The following is an 18,097-nucleotide window of genomic DNA, read 5'->3' on the forward strand; positions in this document are numbered from 1 at the left end:
ATGTTATTTAACTTAGTGCAGCTATTCTAGTAGTCAAAGGAGGAGGAGAAAAGAGAATACTGAGAAGGCGATGTGAAGTGTCTAAGTAGATGGAATGCACAGTCCCACCTGGAAGTATTTGCATATTGCTTACAAAGCTGAATTGAATTATCCTTACAATATGTAGTATGTGTTTCCTCAACAGATGTCGGTATTCTCGTGACCAATATGTGACGAATAATAGTGAAACAAAATGGCCGATACAAGCTTAACATTTAAAGAGCGGAAGTCTAATTTAAAATGGCATTTCAAAATATGAGAATGTTGCTGAAATTCAATACCACTGAAGGCGTAACTTTCAAACAGAATCTCCTACACGCTTGAAAACTACACGGCTTTGTGACAAGTTTGAGGCGCATGGTACCAATTGTGATATCATATGGGAAGATCTCGTCAAGCATAAACCAGCCATTTTCTTACACTACCATATTAAGTTATACGTCACATTTAACAGTCACGAAAGTGCCGACACCGGTAAAGGAAACACCACACTCTATTGTAATAACTCAATTTAACTTCGAAAGTAATACGCCGAAAGCACCCATGCCTAAGACTCATTTTTGTTGGTGTTTAATGGCTGATAATAAGTTGTACATTAGTGTACTGTAGTTCGGATTTGTGTGTACAGAAGGAAAGACGTTAATGCTACAAAATCAAAATCATTAAAATTCTACGGTTATGTCCTTTAGGTTAAAGAAGACAATGCTTATGAAAGAATTGGAGAATGAGAATGTAAGAGGAAACGTCAGAACTATAAGAAAATGCAGATAAACAATGCTGTTCGCCGCAAAGCCTTATGGTCTGGAATCAAAATAAGACTTCTAACACCAGGTAGTAAGCGCTCTACCACTAAGCCACCTTGACCCGTGGTGCAAAATGAGAGAAAACTACCACCTTCTAAGAGGCCAAATTAAGGGTGCGCGGTTGAAGCAGGTGTATTTAATACGGCAAATATGTTACATATATCAAGAATAATAATGTCCAAGGTGATGACAGCACACAGAACTCATCACAGAGAATCATTAGGGAAGAGGAATAGTGGAACAGGTGAGAGAGATTGCCGAATATTGAAGACGATTGTCGCAAAGAATCGTAAAACAAAGCGATACAACTGAATGTACGACTAAATCAGCATCTGCAACTTCCTATTTCTACAGCTATGGTAGACAGTGAGCTGCATAATCTCGATGTTCGTGCTCTACGATTTCGAAATCTCTGGTCACAGCTGGCAATGTGGTAGTAAGAATAAAATTATGTCAAGAACATAAACTGTAGACCTCCGATGATTAGAAGGGAGAAATACAATTCGATGAATCAGCTTTTCTCTTGTTTGCAACAACAGGCCAAATTTATGCATACATGTCCAAATAGGTGTATGCTCCGGACTGCCTCTTTATACCATTAAATATACCCGGGGCTTTGTACTGGTGTAAACAACAATTTGATGGTGCTACATTGGTCTTATTATTACTCTCGAACAACGAATTACTGTCAGTAATTATGGAAATTTTAGGTAACCAGATCCATCTTAAGAACGACACAGTCTTCCAAAATGGCAAGGCGCCAATACACATAGTTAGACCTGTTCAGACATGGTTTGAGTAACTTCAGCAGGAACTTGAACACCTCTGGCAGTCTTACCCTTCGACCTAAACATTACTGAACATCGCCGATCGGTTTTACAGTACCAAGTCGGCGCAAATTTCATTCCTCATCATCAACTGAGTGCTCCACTGACTGAAGTAGTAGTAGTATCACGTGTACACTATGCGAACCAATTTGGTTTGTATGAGGTGATATTTTCTAATTAACATAAAAACCGAAAGTGATAGTAGATTTCTATAACTTCCAGTATTAGTAGAGAGATTAGAGTCGAGACGGAATATATTCTGTGGGCGCTTAATTGATTTAAGAAAACCCTTCTCACTATCTATTACCGTTTTCATTCTATAGCGATCAACGTTAATACCGGAAGTGCCTCATTTCTGCCACTTCAGTTTGAATAGAATGTTAAGGGAAGATTGTGCCTGTTCTTAGAACACTAAATCGATTCCAGAAGACAGTTTCTCCCTATCCTTTATCATTTTTGCTCTGTGTACAATATTGAAACCGGAAGTTGTAGAGGATGTTTATCACTTCTGGTTTCAGTAGAGACTTAACGATGAAGATAAAATGTATTCTTGATAGGCTTACTCAATTGAAGAAAACCGTTCCTCACTATCTATCACTATTTTATGCAATATAATGATCAACGTTAAAGCCAGAAATAATTGATTTCTACCACTTCCGGTTTCAATATCACCAAAAATTCGATTCCTAATTTTTGACACCCTACACCTTAATCAAAATTGATGATGATCCACCAAGTAGTTTTTGTCTCACGGATTGATAAACACACATTTCTTTGTTTGTGCATGGTGGCTCAGTGGTAGAGCGTTCACCTCTGATGCGTGGGGTCTGTGTTTCGATCCCAGCTCGTCTCAAGTGAGCTTTGTGCTGGACAAACACCGTGTTCGTGGATTTCCTTGTGGTTCTCCCGTTTCCTCCCACTTTATTCATTCCATCATTACATTAATTTCTCATCATCACAACCCCCTTTAGGCTAGCCAGCATAACAGTGGGGAGTAAAACTTGAAGATTTCATTTCATTTCAAAACTCTTGCAAGTCGTGAAACTGCCAGATACCCGAATTTGATGGAATTTTCAAATTCATTCTACTTACTCTAAAACAGTCAAATATGATTGTGTTTTCTAGCTTAGTCCATTCACACATTAGCATTGACTTCTCCACGATTATATTAGGAAAAAGCAAAACTTTCATCTTGTATAGGTGTAATGAAGCTGTTAAAATAAATACTTTGTATAATAATATTCACAAAATGCATTAATTTATATTCGTCATCAATGAAACATCATCAAAGCACTACAATGGCAAAAGAAGCAAAGAAAAACAGGTATAAAATGTGAGGAAGAGTAAAGACGATAAAATCACACTGAACGTATTGATCTTCATAATTTCTACCAGAATTGGCTGGTTTAAACCAAGCTGGTTTTTTTTTTTTAAAAAAAAAAAAAGGTTCGTATAAGTGTAACTATTCATAAAATCTTGATGAACACACATTTGTGGGTTATCACGTTTCACTCCCATATATTACTCGTACTATATTCAGACCTAAATTCCACGTTCATTACTCAAAGAGATGATAATACAAAAGCAACCTTTTTTTATGGATCTTTATGGATCTTCCTTTTGTGATTTTAATAATGTTTACTATTGATAAAATACATCGAAATGCCGTACTTTTTTGGGAGGGGGTCACACAAACCCCACGACAAGCAATTATTGAGATCATTAGAATCTTTGGTAACTATTTATGTATAAATGGGTCAGAGCCAAAGTGGACTCAAATAATTCGTTTCTTTATTCATGATATGCAAAGTAAGTCGTTATATTTGTTTAACTTGGACTAATAAAAGTTGTAGTGAACTGACTTGGACTAAATTAGTTCTTCTGTACGCTACTCTGTAGTACTTTGAAATTGTCTATATGTAATTCTGTATAATGGTTCCATTTATGCAATTGTTTATGTTTTTGTCCTTCTGAAATGACTGTTGACGATTATATTAAGAAATATGTAAAAATTAGTCCAACGTATTTTTATCAGGAATCCTTCGTGAGTGAGTCGGCAGACGTATCGCATTTGTAGACAATTAGTCCCGGTTTCGAGTTCAAATGGAGGACAGTTTCTCTTGGATGTAAGCCGAGAAGCGGTTTGGATTCCGCTTTAAGTTTATGTGACCCCTTCCAGCATAACCCGGTTGTTGAATACTAACACCAAGGCGAAATAAGCTTATTTCTGTCCATATGTGATATAAATACATAGAGCAAATTATTTAAACCAAAAAACCTGGTTAAAAAAAAAAAAAAAACGGGTTTAAACCAAAAAAACTGTTTTTTTTTTTTTTCAATAAAAACCATGGTTTTTGCCAACCCTGATTTCTACTTTCCGCACCATTCTTCAACATCAGCAGTTTCGATTACACATTTCTTACTCATATACACCGTGTATAATATCATATGTGTATGTATTGTCGTAGCTTTTTCACCATTACATTGTAGATTTTCATCACTTCTGGTTTCAACGGATAGATAAAAATCGAAACAAAATTCATTCTTGTGGTGCTGAATTAGTCAAAAACATTCTTCTTCTTCTTCTTCTTCTTCTTATTATTATTATTATTATTATTATTATTATTATTATTATTATTATTATTATTATTATTATTATTATACCTCTTGCTTCTGTTCTATGGAAATAAGTACTAAAGCATGTGACAAACATCTTGGTATTTCAGCTAAACGAATAAAACGCAAGCTCTGACGCGACGTTGCCAAGCGGTAAAGGGGTGTAGGCTATCGCTTGGTTAAGCAGACGAACTACAGGGCGATCAGGTGGCAGGGGATAGACGTCGCATTTTCTGCTTTAAAAGTGAGACAAATGCTTGCTAAGAAATTATGCCCTCTTTCTCAATTTTTTTTTTTTTTTTAATTGAGTGACTCATCTCTATTTCTGACCCGCTCCCGAAAATGTCAAAAGGCATCTCCTTTCCATGTTCATGAAGGCATTTAAAATTTATTGAACATAGAAATCATTCTTTGAATTTTGGAAGTTTCATATAGATGATCACTACTTGCTCAAATTATACAAATTTGCCCATTTATTATTATTATTAATTATTATTATTATTAATTATTATTATTATTATTATTATTATTATTATTATTATTATTATTATTATTATTATTATTATTATTATTATTATTATTATTATTATTATTATTAGTTGAATGTACGACATTTTCGTTGCAATATAGGTTTTACTTGAACTTGTAACATGCGCACTACTTTTAAAAAATGCTTGAATTTTTTTTACAATTTCTGAGTTGTTTGTTCCTCTTTTCGAATTAAGTTGCGATTGACGAGCGAATTATTTAAAGCATTTTACTGAATTGTTTAACAATGAAATTAACAATGAAATAACAACAATGAAATTAAAACGAGTATATTCACACTAATGAACAGTGGCACTGAAAAGCAACTTCCTGTGTCAAGGTAGGTAAAGGCCTAGTTGATTCTGTTTTTTTTTTTTTTTTCTTACCAAAGTAAGAAAATAAAAATCGGTATACTCCCAGCTGAAAATTATTGGATATTGACCAATCCTTTCTGTTTATTATTCCAGTCTCAATACATAGTCTTTGCGGTAAATTAAACAGCTTTTTAAACCTAACCTGAAAATATTACAAGACTACAGAACAATAACGAGCAAAGAATTTGAAATAACATAAAAACTGAGTTAATTTTCGAAACTTAAATGGGTCCTCTTTTGGCATGAGCCTCCCCGCATTGCGGGCCCGTTAGTTATGCCAATCCTCTGGGATGACCTTCCCCTACAGGCCACCCCTGAAATTATCACTGCTCAGTACCAAACCTGTTTCCACCTATTCATTGAACTAAATTAATCAAATGAACACATTTCATCCACATCCGAGGCGGGATTCGAACTGTAGGCCTACCATGCCGCTCAGTAATAGTCGAGATATATAGATTTTACAACACTGATTATTATTTTTAATTATGATAAACAAGAATCAGTAAAAAAATAACTATCCTACCTTTCGTCCGAAGAAGCACGTGATTCAGTATTTTATGGCAAAGGAACTCCTAACACGTACGGCATCATTTAATAGCATTTTAAAGTATGTATATAAACCGAGAAAACCATGTTTCTTGCCTGGCTGTATAACACTCGTCGCTTTTTCTTACTAGCATCAGTGCTTGTGATGGCACTTGTTTTGCTAAGTGACACTGGTATGTTGAAATAATAAAATATTCAACACAAAAATATTAAAATAACTTTTACCACACACGAAATACACACACACACATACACACGTTCGACTGAAACGAGTAGTTGAACCAAATGGAAGGCTCCTCATTCACTCACAAAGTGAACTATTTGAATGCATTTCGACACAGACACCACGAATAGACAGAAAGGGGCCTTATAAAGAACCTGCAGGAAGGAGGAAAAATTTAGAACAATATGAGCATATGTTTTGGCTAGAGGAATCTGATCTCCCAGAGCAGTTGTTAACACGAGCAACCACAGACTGTGATTTATAGGGTGTATATATATATATATATATATATATATATATATATATATATATATATATATAAAGAATAACATTCCTATTGGGGTATAAAGTTCGTCAACTGGCTTAAGACAAAGATGAGAAATGATCCAACAATTGCTTCCGGCATTGTTTGGTCATTTAATTTAATAAGGAACAGTCATTGAAGTACCTCAGCCACGGCAGCTTTTCCGGGGTTTTGAACCTGGTCTTCCGAATGACATTCTGACATTGCCATCATTGATAGTTTTTCATTTATTTTTTTAATTACTCGTATTCAAAAAATACTAAAAAGTGAAACATGCAGTGAATGGTAAGTCGCCCCGATGCGTAAACTGAAGTGAATGTGTACTAAATAAACGTGACAATACCGCAGCCCTCTCATTTGCTAGCAGCATTTAAAGGGAATTTGGAGCGCCGTCTTCAAATGCCAAGAAGTGTGCCACGTCGTTTAGTAAATTCCAACCACTTTCGGGTTTGATAGTGTTGCGGCTGGTGATACTTCAATGCTCTCTTGAGACATTGAAACGTTGAAACAGGAAACGGCTTATTTCAATCGCTTTCAGTTTGAATAAGAGATTAGTGGACGAAATGGGAACCTATTCTTTGGATAATAAATTGATTGAAACAAACCGCTTTTCGATATCTCTTACCGTTTTTGCTCTGATATATATATATTGACAAACAGACAGATGGACGGACGGACGGATACAGCCGTTCTATAAGACTTCTGACACTTACGCATAGCATAGTTTCAAAGTCTAATAAGAACAAACTGCTCATAATTGTGTTAGTTACCCAACAGAGGTTGTGGGTTGAAAGCGGGAGATAACAACTCCGTCAACAGGGCTTCCCATAGTAGAACGTCTCATCATCTGTAGGGGGTCTCATCAAAAGATTTTTTTTTTTTTTAAAGTTTTCTTCATTCACCAGTATTTTTTCAAATTTGAAATTCCAGGCTGACAAAGTAACAAAATTTTCTAGAGATTAAATGAAATATAATAGATTTAAAAAATATGTATTTGGTGACTTCCTAAAAACCTTTTGGTGACAATAAAGTTTAGTCCATTCATAATGCAGGAATTTAACGACTTTTGAATTGTTACTTGTATATTTTTATAAAAGCGGAGAGTTGGCACCAGTTGGGGTCCATGAAATCTATGGGCAGCCCTGCCGCCAGTCCAGCGATATATATATTTGGGGACATTTGGGGACGGAGATACAGAACTGTTAGGAAGATTCCTTTTTCTCGCACTTTCTCTGTAATTTCTTCATTTATATCTTCTAGTGATAATCTGCTAATCATAAAAGAAATCTCAGTATATCATGTTAGTGTTTTCATGTGTACGTTCTCATGGAAACTAGGTAAGTTTTTCACGTTTAGATTTTCGTATTTCCGCGTTGAAATTTCTTTATGTTCTCTGTCTGAACTCTGATTCGTTCAATAACCGAAATACTCTGTCTTACCTATTTCTCTCTGAGAAGGGGTGTATCGTTCTTGATCTTCTGTCTCCATTAACGAAAGTTTTGTCTGCCGACCCATGCTGAGCGCTGAACCAGGCATGCTTCGTGGTCCTCTCGAGCTAGCTCTGCTAATTGGTGACGCTACTCCTCCAGGATCACCCACTGGGCTGAATGGTACAGCAGAGCTTCCTCGAGATGAGCGACTACTACTACGGCGGGAACCTAAAATGGAATACTGAATGAGTAAAGACAAATATAAATCTGCTAACAAGAAAGATTAGCCGTAATATCCCCTCATCTGAAGGTGAAAGAAAGTAAAGTATACATTAGAAAAACTATTGTTACTCCGCATCCTAGATGTGAAAATAACAACAGTGTGCGAAGTTTTTTCTTTGAAATTATAAATTAACAAACACTTTTCATTATCTAACATTGTTAGTGACAATTTTTCGGCTTTTCTGGCATTTTTAACTCGAAGATGCAAGAGTAGAAGTAGCTTCTACATCTTTAAGCAACGTATTCAGAAAGAGAAGATTGAACATATTTATTTATTATTATTTTATTTTTTACAAAGGTTTTCTGTTGAAGCATGGACTTTTACGAATAGATAGGACCTATATAATCATATTTTAATGGATACAGTAGCGGAAGAAGGTACATTGAAAAATGGGCCAGTTGTAACATTAATGTCCAGGGTGCAAAGTAAGAATATATATATATATATATTTTTAAATATTAAATATGCATCCTATAGCTTCCATATGTAAATAAAGAAAAATATGCATATTATACCAATTACCTCTTTACATTTTGTTCACAGTAAGGGAAATATCGAACATTAGCTTACATACGGTATTAGGTCTACACAATTAATAAATGAAGTTAAGTATTTGGCATCCCATAGTACTGATGTACAGCGTTTCCTTTTATGTCGTTCAAAGTAGAGCAGAGTTCACCAGGCATATACTGAAAACGAGTACTTTATTGGTCCACAATCTCTACTAACACTTCAATCTCGACTGTGTTCTCAAATGGGATGGAATCTTCCTGAGGGACACTATACAAATACACTTACGACAGGGATTTTACAACATATTGAAGCAATACACAGCACCAAAAAAAGTTACACAATGTACTCACACATAGTGCAAACGTAACCAGCCGTATGCCACTAAAGAGACCACAACAGCGTTTGATTCATTTTTATTTATTTCATGTTGATAATGGACAAGTAAATGCTTTCCTTCCTCATATAGCACAGTTCAAAATTGTCTGTTTATGCTTTACTACGTCTTATCTTATTTGATAAGTCTTTCTAGAAAGAGTGGGTGCAGAAGGTAGTGAGAAGATACAATTCCTAGTTCTTTTCAACAACTTACAGATCTTTAGTTATGTTTTCCCCTCCCTTTATCTCCACTAATTTTAAATTTTAAGTATTTCTGCTACGTATGTCATGTAATACATTGGCTGCACTTTAATTTTTATCATTATCAACATCTATACTGGTGAGTAACGAACACGTTTAATACATATTTTGCATCTGTAAACTACGAAACTAAAGTGAATTGCAACTCACTACAATAGATAATTAGGACGTGCAGACGTCTTTTCTACGAAAAGCCAGTATTTTCCTTAAAAAATTGCGCTTGTAAGAATATTACTTTCACATAACATAATTATGTTAAATAAATCAAACAAGGAATATATTATTAGCAATTCTTTTTTGGATATGGAAGGGGGTTGAAAGAGGTCTGCGTAGAGTGATATGCGGAGGGCAACCCTCTAAAGAAGATTTTAAACATCGACTATTTCATTATACTTCCGTTATATAACTAATACAACGTGATTATACAGTGAAGATAGATATATATATTATAATTCAAACACTTCAGTCTTTTACTAAATAATTTTCAATTAAAATAATTTGCTGATTCACATTACACATTTATGCTTCTACCTTTTTACTCTTTGGCCATATATGATAAGTATAGTAATAACTTACACGATATGGGAACTTATACAGATTATGATAATTACATGATGTGTCGTAACTTATACAGATTATTGATCATAATCTTTGACCACACGATTTACAACGTAAAACTTGTTTGGAAACTTATATTGACTAAATTAAATTGACTATTAAGCACACATTATTCAACATGTTCCTAAAAATGGAATACAAAAAACAGCTAATGATTAATTTCTTACATCTTTCTTTCTCAATATATGCATCACACAACGCATTAATAAGAAAATGAAATCCATTTACCTGGTCTACTACTCCCTATCCTTTCTCGCACTTCTTTGGCTTTTTCGGCTTTCTTCAATTCCAAAGCATACTCCGCAGCTTCCTTCAGTCCTAAATCATTGCACAGTCTTACAAGAAACTTCAAACCTATACAATGTGAAAATAAAGGTATTAAGTACTTTTAAGTTATTTACTTACTTCTTAATATCAATAAACCAATCCAACAAACACTTTTATACCAATAAACATGAAACTATATTATAGCAGCACAGGAAGTCCGATCATTAGATATGCAGATTTAAACTTCAATCTACTGCTTGCTAGGCAGATGCTCTACGACCTGAGCTACTTGTAGTAATCAGGATTGGAGAATAATAACAAATGGTCATAGTCCTGTCGCTCTTAGTTACATTAAAAAGGTTACAGGTAGAGCATACGTCGATAAGCGAAAAGCAACTTTGTACTAATGGATATGTTTAAGATGTTCCATTTTTCTCCAAAAGAATCTGACATCTCTCGATAAAGGCCCTTTTTGGAACAGGGATAGGACAAAGAATCCTATATTTACTTTGCTCAATGTTGATTGTTGTTTTAGAGTTTAAGGTTCTGCTCAGCATCGAGGCTATATGAGACGTGGATCTACATCTTAACGTGGGATACGAACCAAGCGCTTCCACCGGGAATCGAACTCGAGTCTTCCGTACCGAATGTACCTATGACAACCATATAAATACATATCAGCTCAAGAAGTCGCGGTGGCTCATTGGTAAAGCGTTCACATTCAGTGCGTGGGTTCCTGATTCGAACCCAACTAGAGCCAAGTAGGTTTTGTAGTGGATGAACACTATATGTATGAGTTTTCTCGGAATTATTCCGTTTTCTTCCACTTTCTTCATTCCATCATTTCATTCATTCTCATCTTCACCGTCTCTTTTAGCCTACACGGCATAACTGTGGGACGTAAAACTGAAATATTTCATTTTTATATGAGCTCAATTTGCTTTGCTGATATAAACTTCGTCTGTGTTCAGAACACAGCAGGACAGTAAATTTATACAAAGCACTGAACGTTATTTATCGAATACAAACTAAAATTTCCGGCACCTACTTTATTGCATGGCGGCGTGGCAAATGCTTACTCACGGATTCAAATTCAATGTTCCTCTTCTTGTATTTTTGCGTTCCATGTTTCGTTTGTTTCTTTCTTTGCAATTTTTCACCTTATGTTTTCTCTTTTCTTGCATTTTTGCGTGCAATGCTTCGTTTCTTTCTTTCCCTGCGTTTCTGCGTCCCATGCTTCGTTTGTTTCTCTCCTTTTACTTCTGCGTCTTTTAGTTTACTTCTTTCCTTATATTTCTATGTCCCGTTAAGCTTGTTTCTTTCTTTGGAGTTTTGCGTCTCACGTTTCGTTTGTTTCTTCCTCGAATCTTTACGACGCAAGCTTGCTTTTATGTTCAAATACACGAGATTTAAACACTAATGCAGAATGTATTCTTTTAAAGTATGGGATGAACGAAGTTTACAGTTTAAATTTCTTCTTTAAACATTTCTCTTTAAAATAGAACATGCATCAATTTTAAAATTATAACTTTCTGAAATGTTTGCCCAGATCTTCCACATTGTACAAGCTAAACAACAACAGATCATTTTCAACTAAATTCTTGTCAGGACACTTTTATTTTTTAAAATTCTACCTAATGTAAGAAATCATTTTCCATAGTTAGCACTAGCATTTTCCTTACAATATATATAAGTAACTCATGTCAGATGGACAATAAAATAAACTCTTGTCTTGTACTACAAACTCCGTTCATGTTTAAGATTAAATTTCGATCATCTCTGTGACCATGATCCGGGACATCTGTTGTCAGATAGACAACTTTCATACAAAGTTCAAAGCTTCGAGTGAAGCGTTAAAACCGAAATTGAATAATGTCTTTGCCTCTTTTTAGTAGGAGCTAAACATCCTTTTAGTAGGGGATACACACTGAAATATATATAAATTGTTATGCTCTACAAAGTCTCTCATTCTTAAGATAACTCATTTGCAAACTAAAACATCTTATACAGGTTGGATAATTTGTAACGCAAACTTTTACTTCACACGATCTGCACAAATATCTGCAATCTTCAATAATCCACGGTAAGACGATTAAAAGTATATTTACAAAAGCTAATGATCAAACAAAAAAGCATTTTACTTGAAAAGATATATGGGTTTGACTGAAATTTGTGGCAATACGTCTGTCATAAAGAATAAATATTTACAAACGCAACAGGCCGTACACTCCTCTTGCTCGTTTCCGATCATTCTTCTCTCAATGACCGAATACTAATCGAACACTTGCTTCTATACACACACACAAACACATGCGAATACTCACGTAAGTTTTTCATGTGCATCTTATAGTCATCTGACTGCTAGCAGAATACATCTGTATAATACACAACATATTTTAAGTCCAATTCACACATGTAAAGAACGATAGCTTCCCCGAGTTTGCTCATCATATTTCAATAATAAAAGCGTAAATACAAATACATAGAAAATCTGCCTAAGTTGATCAGCTTCTGTTCCAAAGAAAATTATTCAGGTCACACAACTGGCAACTTACACGGAATAAACCACAAGTGTATATCTTCGTAACTACTAAAGGAACTACACTAACGCATGATTATAACTATCAACTTAAACTCAGGAATGTTCTAAATATTTATTAATACGGATAACACGCTGAAAAAAACTTTGTTTACTGAGGTAATGCTTTTAACTTTTTACTTTGTCTTTCAGCATGTTACCGGTACGGTTAAAATTATCGTAACATTTTTCACAATATAACTGAAGCCATAATGAGTGATTGGGACAGGAACATTAGTGTATTTGAAGCTATCGTATTTGTTACAAATTAACCATCATGGTATGGTTTTGTTTTCAGTGTGTTGCAGGTAAGCTTAACCATACCGACAAAGTTTCTTCCTTATATAATGGAAACCATGAGATGTAATTTAAACAGTAAAGTGTAAATAAACAAGCCGCGGACGAAGAAGGAAGCTCTGACTCAAAATTGTAGTATTAACAAATATTTAGACGCAATGCTGAATTTAAGGTAATGTATATCTCCATGTTATCACTCATAAAGTAGGACCAGTTGAAGCAAATGGTTAAGTTACAGGCATGGTAATTTTACACGTTTCTCTGTATTATTAAAACCTTGATTCATACAAAAATATTATTACTTACACTCAATGTTATCCGGAAATTTTCTATGGACTTGTTTGTACATTTGGAGAGCATGATGATAATTTCCACTTCTTCGGTGACATGATGCAATCATAAGCTGCCATTTTACTTCATCCGGCTGCATAAGGGATGCCTTTTCAAAATATTTAATAGCCTTCTCCGATACTTGCATTTCAATGAAGTAAGACCCTAGCCAATCTATCACTTCAAAGTTAGATGGATGATATCTGTACGACTAAGAGAAAAAGATTATATTATATCGTCATATGCAAAGGAATCTAGCATAAGTTTGAAATAGATCATGACTTTTTTTTTCTTTGGCAATATACTTAATTCAATAATTTCATATAGTACAATGGCGCAGTAATTTCATATAGACTTAAGGAGAAAACGCCTGAACCCATTTAAAATTCAATACTCCAATTTTTAGTTCATAATTTTATATTCGTGGTAATACATATTTTAACAGTACCTACCTCAAGTTCGAGTTTCACCATATTACTTTGATTAAAATGCGTATCCTAAGGGGTAAGGAGGATTTAAAATTTATGCCCAATGGTCTCAGTAGCCTCTCAAGTTGGGAAGATAAAACTCGATATATAAGCTCAACATAATTAATAAAAATAATTTGACATGTGTCCTAGCGCTTTCGAAAATTCCGCTCTTCTTAAGTGAGAGGGTTAGGAGGGTGACAATTATAATGTTTTACTCAATATATTAAAATAATATCGGTCTTTTCTCTCGTCATCACGGGAACTGCTTGAAATGAATTTCTGAACACAGCAGCTGACTCGCCCCGGTTTTTTGATCATGTCATTTTCATTAAAGTACATATCCTGAGGGGTAAGGGAGTTAAACAAGTAATTAGGGAAATGGGACTTGGTATATAAACCATTCACTGAAAACAAGTTGACACATGCGCCAAAACATTTAAACCTTTTAAACTGGCTTTTTAAACATAGTAAGAACTTGGGTTGACCTGGGTGTTTATCATTAGTCCTACACTTTGAAATGTTTCCTAATGATAGGAGGTTGCGGTAAATTTTTCGCAAACAATAATGGCTGCGCCATTTGTAATAGATTTTTGAAGATAGTCAACAGTTGGGTCGAGCTGGGTTTTTATTATTTCATTTTGATTCAAATACGCATCTCAAGGGAGTAGGAAACGGGGTTCAAATATACCTTTCAAATATTTGCTATAAATCTATTTTTCCCGTGCTAAGAACGGGTATTTCAGTTAGCTGTTAATAAACAGGAAAAAATATTTAAAAAAGCAGGACAATCGTAATTAGACACATTACTACTAAAACATCTTACATATTGAATTATAATCTTTGTCACACTGAATGCAGATAGGTTGAAATCAAATGTTTATATATATACACAATTCATATTTATATACGAGTTTATCTTGAACAATTTTACAACTTTCAAGCAAAACATATTGATATTCGTTGTAATGTGAGGAGTATAAACCATACATTATTTTTCTTTCGTCCAAGTTTGTCAATTTAAAAAAAACGGTGACTGCGCCATCTCTTAGATGTTGAGTAAACAATATTGTACTGTAACGTATGAGAAACACGTTGCAAAAAACACAACGTGAATATTGGGAAATTTCTGGTTTAGCTTTAACTCTAACATCACTTAATAAAATTAAAAAAAAAAAAAAAAAAAAAAAAAAAAAAAAAAAAAAAAAAAAAAAAAAAACTGAAATCCTAGTATTTTACCAATTAAAAAACGGAACACCATATAAATTTTATTCCATTCTCTTAAAATCAAGTACAAGTGATTTAAATTTTAAAAAGTCTATTTAAATAAAGAAAATTAACAAAAAATGATTTTAAAAAAGTCTTGATTTTTTCAATCCTGGTAGTGAATACAATCAAATTCTCGCTCTGGAACTGACACTTCATCTACAGGTTGGATACTACAAATACGCACGAAGTAATTCTTGGCAATAAATAACCCATAATTCTTTCAGCCATGCACTCGAGGTATTTGTCAGCGAATAGCTTTGTTTGTCTCCGCGAGAACAGACTCAATTTTAAAGATGCTATCTCCCTTACATTAATTATCTGATTAAAAACTCGAGGTTCAGACTCGACGCACACACACTTATCAGTAATGAGGTTAGTTACGCACACATTTGTTCACTAAATTATTGACATTCTTGCCCAATTAATACTAATATTTTTAAAACACCAATTCTCACCTTTCAGACAGGGTGAGTAGGACGTTGGGTTTTCGGTGTCTGATTTATCGCCAGGTAACTTCAGATATACGAAGATATTATTAAACTGACGTTTTATACAGGCCAAAATATGTCTATTAGTATCCAGGAAATAATGCTATTTTATTGCATACACTAATAATTTTAAGGTTACATTAATATTTCAAATGTCAAAATCACTGAATTTTATGAATTTGTACAATACTTATTAGGTTTTCACACTTTTCACACAACAGTAACGAGCTAAAATTACTAAGTGAAATACTGGAATGGTATAGTTTGATAACGATTTCAAATTTTTCTGTCACATCCTGTTGTCTCCAATTGTATTCCTACCATATGCATAATAAAACAGAACCAAGACATTAAATATTATTTACATACTCAACATGAGGGAAAACTTGTTGAAAAATAAGCATGTGTTGACGCAACAACCAAATTGTCTTATTTTCCACCATTAAAGAAAAAAAAAATGTTTTTCCATTGACTTTCATTAGTTAGCATTATCTTAACAGATTTGTGGAAACCTGGAAATCCGGAAACAGGATGCGATCTCAGGAAATCGATGCTAGACCTTTTCAGTCAAAACTTTCCGTTTCAAAAGTTTGAAAAAGACGATAAAGAATAAAAGAAAGTAAAAGATTTTACACTTACATCAAAATGATATTGATAAGCTTGTTGTTTATCTCCTTCATTATCAAACATTTCGCCCATTTTCTGAAGAACACCTGGATCCGTTGGAATTATACCAAGTAGCTGATGATACCTACAAACAATGATACACTACAGAAGTTTTCCTTTTTCAGTTTTGTCATAAAATATTTAGTTATTTTACCAAATTTTCCAGGCCAGTTAAACACAAAATCATTGCCAACTAGTTACAGTTACCAGTAATCTCAACTCTTCTCATACCGAAATGCAAATCTATGCAGGCACTGTACAGGCACTGAAAACACCTGTACAGTGCATATGTTTCATTTTTGGATCCTGTTTTGTGTATGTCATGGTGCATATCATGTACCTGTTCCATGAAAGGAAACAGGTGTTCTTTTATCTGTAAATGCGTTTACAATGTACTCAGGAAGATCAATGTATAGTACATGTGCAAACACTGCTTCTGCTTGCAACACATTAAATTATTATTATTATTATTATTATTATTATTATTATTATTATTATTATTATTATTATTATTATTATTATTATTATTATTATTATTATTATTACTACTACTACTATTATATAGCCGTTCAAAACATGCGTTGTACAGTGTATCTTTAGTGGCCTATATACAAGCATGTTATATGTTGCATTGTAATGCAAATTTCTGCAAACAATATATGAAACTCAACAGAAGGTACAATTCGATTTAATCTGTTTTATATTGATCATATATTAGCTATAAAAAGCTCTGGTTAACCGCAACGTACAGACACATGTTTAATATGTCATACAAACCATTTCCAAAATCCTGAAACATTCTCTATACAGAGGCAAATTCTATCGTTAACATGTTAGAAACTTAGAGGCATTGTATAAGTATTCAGATTATATGTTGTGTAGTGCATGTTTAGTAACCTTTAGATAGAATATTGCATACACTGTACATGTCCCTGCAGAGGAAACATGCATCTTGATGGTGAAGTAAACCCCACTGATATGCGTTTCACGTTAGCCATATTTTGCCTGCACAGTTCTTGTTAACACCAAATTAAAGGTTATCTTAGTGAAGTACTGGCACAATACATGCACATGCTTAATCACTAAAAATTTTATCTCAAGATATCCGGAGTGAAATGTGAACAGAATAATGTACATCTTAAATATATTGTTGACCTTAACATTAAATACATTAACTTGGAAAGGTATTTATAATGTAAAATGAATAGGAAACAACACTACAAGAGATCGCTGAACATCTCTTGCAGTCAGCAATAAATTAGTTGGCGCTTAACCCTAAAAGCCATATTTCTCATCTGTACATGCAATGAATAATGCATTTATTGACTTCGTGATTATTTTACGTCTGAAAACTACATTAAATTTAACACCAACAACAACAACAAAAAAAAAACTACTTGTTCCTTATCTGTATATACCCTACTCTTTCCTCTGAACATGTATTAAATAATCTACATACAGGCTTCTTATACGTGTTTTACACTTATAAGTACATGTTTTCTATGTCTGTACAAGCACGATATACGGTTTATCATAGGAAATATATATAGGAAAATTATGTTCCAATTTCAGGCATTGTCTGTACAGGTGCCTGGATTTTCATATAGGTTCTGATTGAAATGCGAGAATAATAACTATCACTATGCCACTGATCTCAAATGAGTTTCCGACACACACACGTGGAACTATGATCAAAGGCAACAGTCCACGATGACTACATTGAAGTAATACCATTACAACAGATTCAGCTTATCTGCTGACGAAAATAACCAATAAGTGAAATGAAAAATAAGGAAGTAACTGGTAGAATAATGTGAAATATGGTGTTATTATTATTATTATTATTATTTTGTTTAATTGGTGAAACCAAAGTAACACACACTGACTTCTAACTTCAATAAATAAAATAATATTTCTTTCATATATAATTTCTTCTTTCTTTACACCTACAAGAATCGCAATTAATTTTTAAGGAGATAAATGAAACATATA

At 33.8% G+C, this 18,097-nt stretch overlaps 1 protein-coding gene across 1 annotated transcript in view; it reads right to left on the reverse strand.

The window, feature by feature from the left end:
- nompB (intraflagellar transport protein 88-like protein nompB) overlaps window positions 1–18,097 on the reverse strand; it is a 74,244-nt gene that overhangs the window by 9,061 nt on the left and 47,086 nt on the right. The window contains exons 12-15 of the mRNA XM_081728371.1: window positions 16,079–16,190; window positions 13,192–13,426; window positions 9,972–10,097; window positions 7,703–7,921 (exon numbers count right to left, since the gene is read on the reverse strand). Coding sequence (XP_081584497.1) covers window positions 7,703–7,921; window positions 9,972–10,097; window positions 13,192–13,426; window positions 16,079–16,190 — 692 coding nt within the window. The remainder of the gene's footprint in view (window positions 1–7,702; window positions 7,922–9,971; window positions 10,098–13,191; window positions 13,427–16,078; window positions 16,191–18,097) is intronic.

Source organism: Thermobia domestica, chromosome 1, assembly GCF_964235325.1.
Source record: "Thermobia domestica chromosome 1, izTheDome1.hap1.1, whole genome shotgun sequence".
NCBI classification, from domain to species: domain Eukaryota; kingdom Metazoa; phylum Arthropoda; class Insecta; order Zygentoma; family Lepismatidae; genus Thermobia; species Thermobia domestica.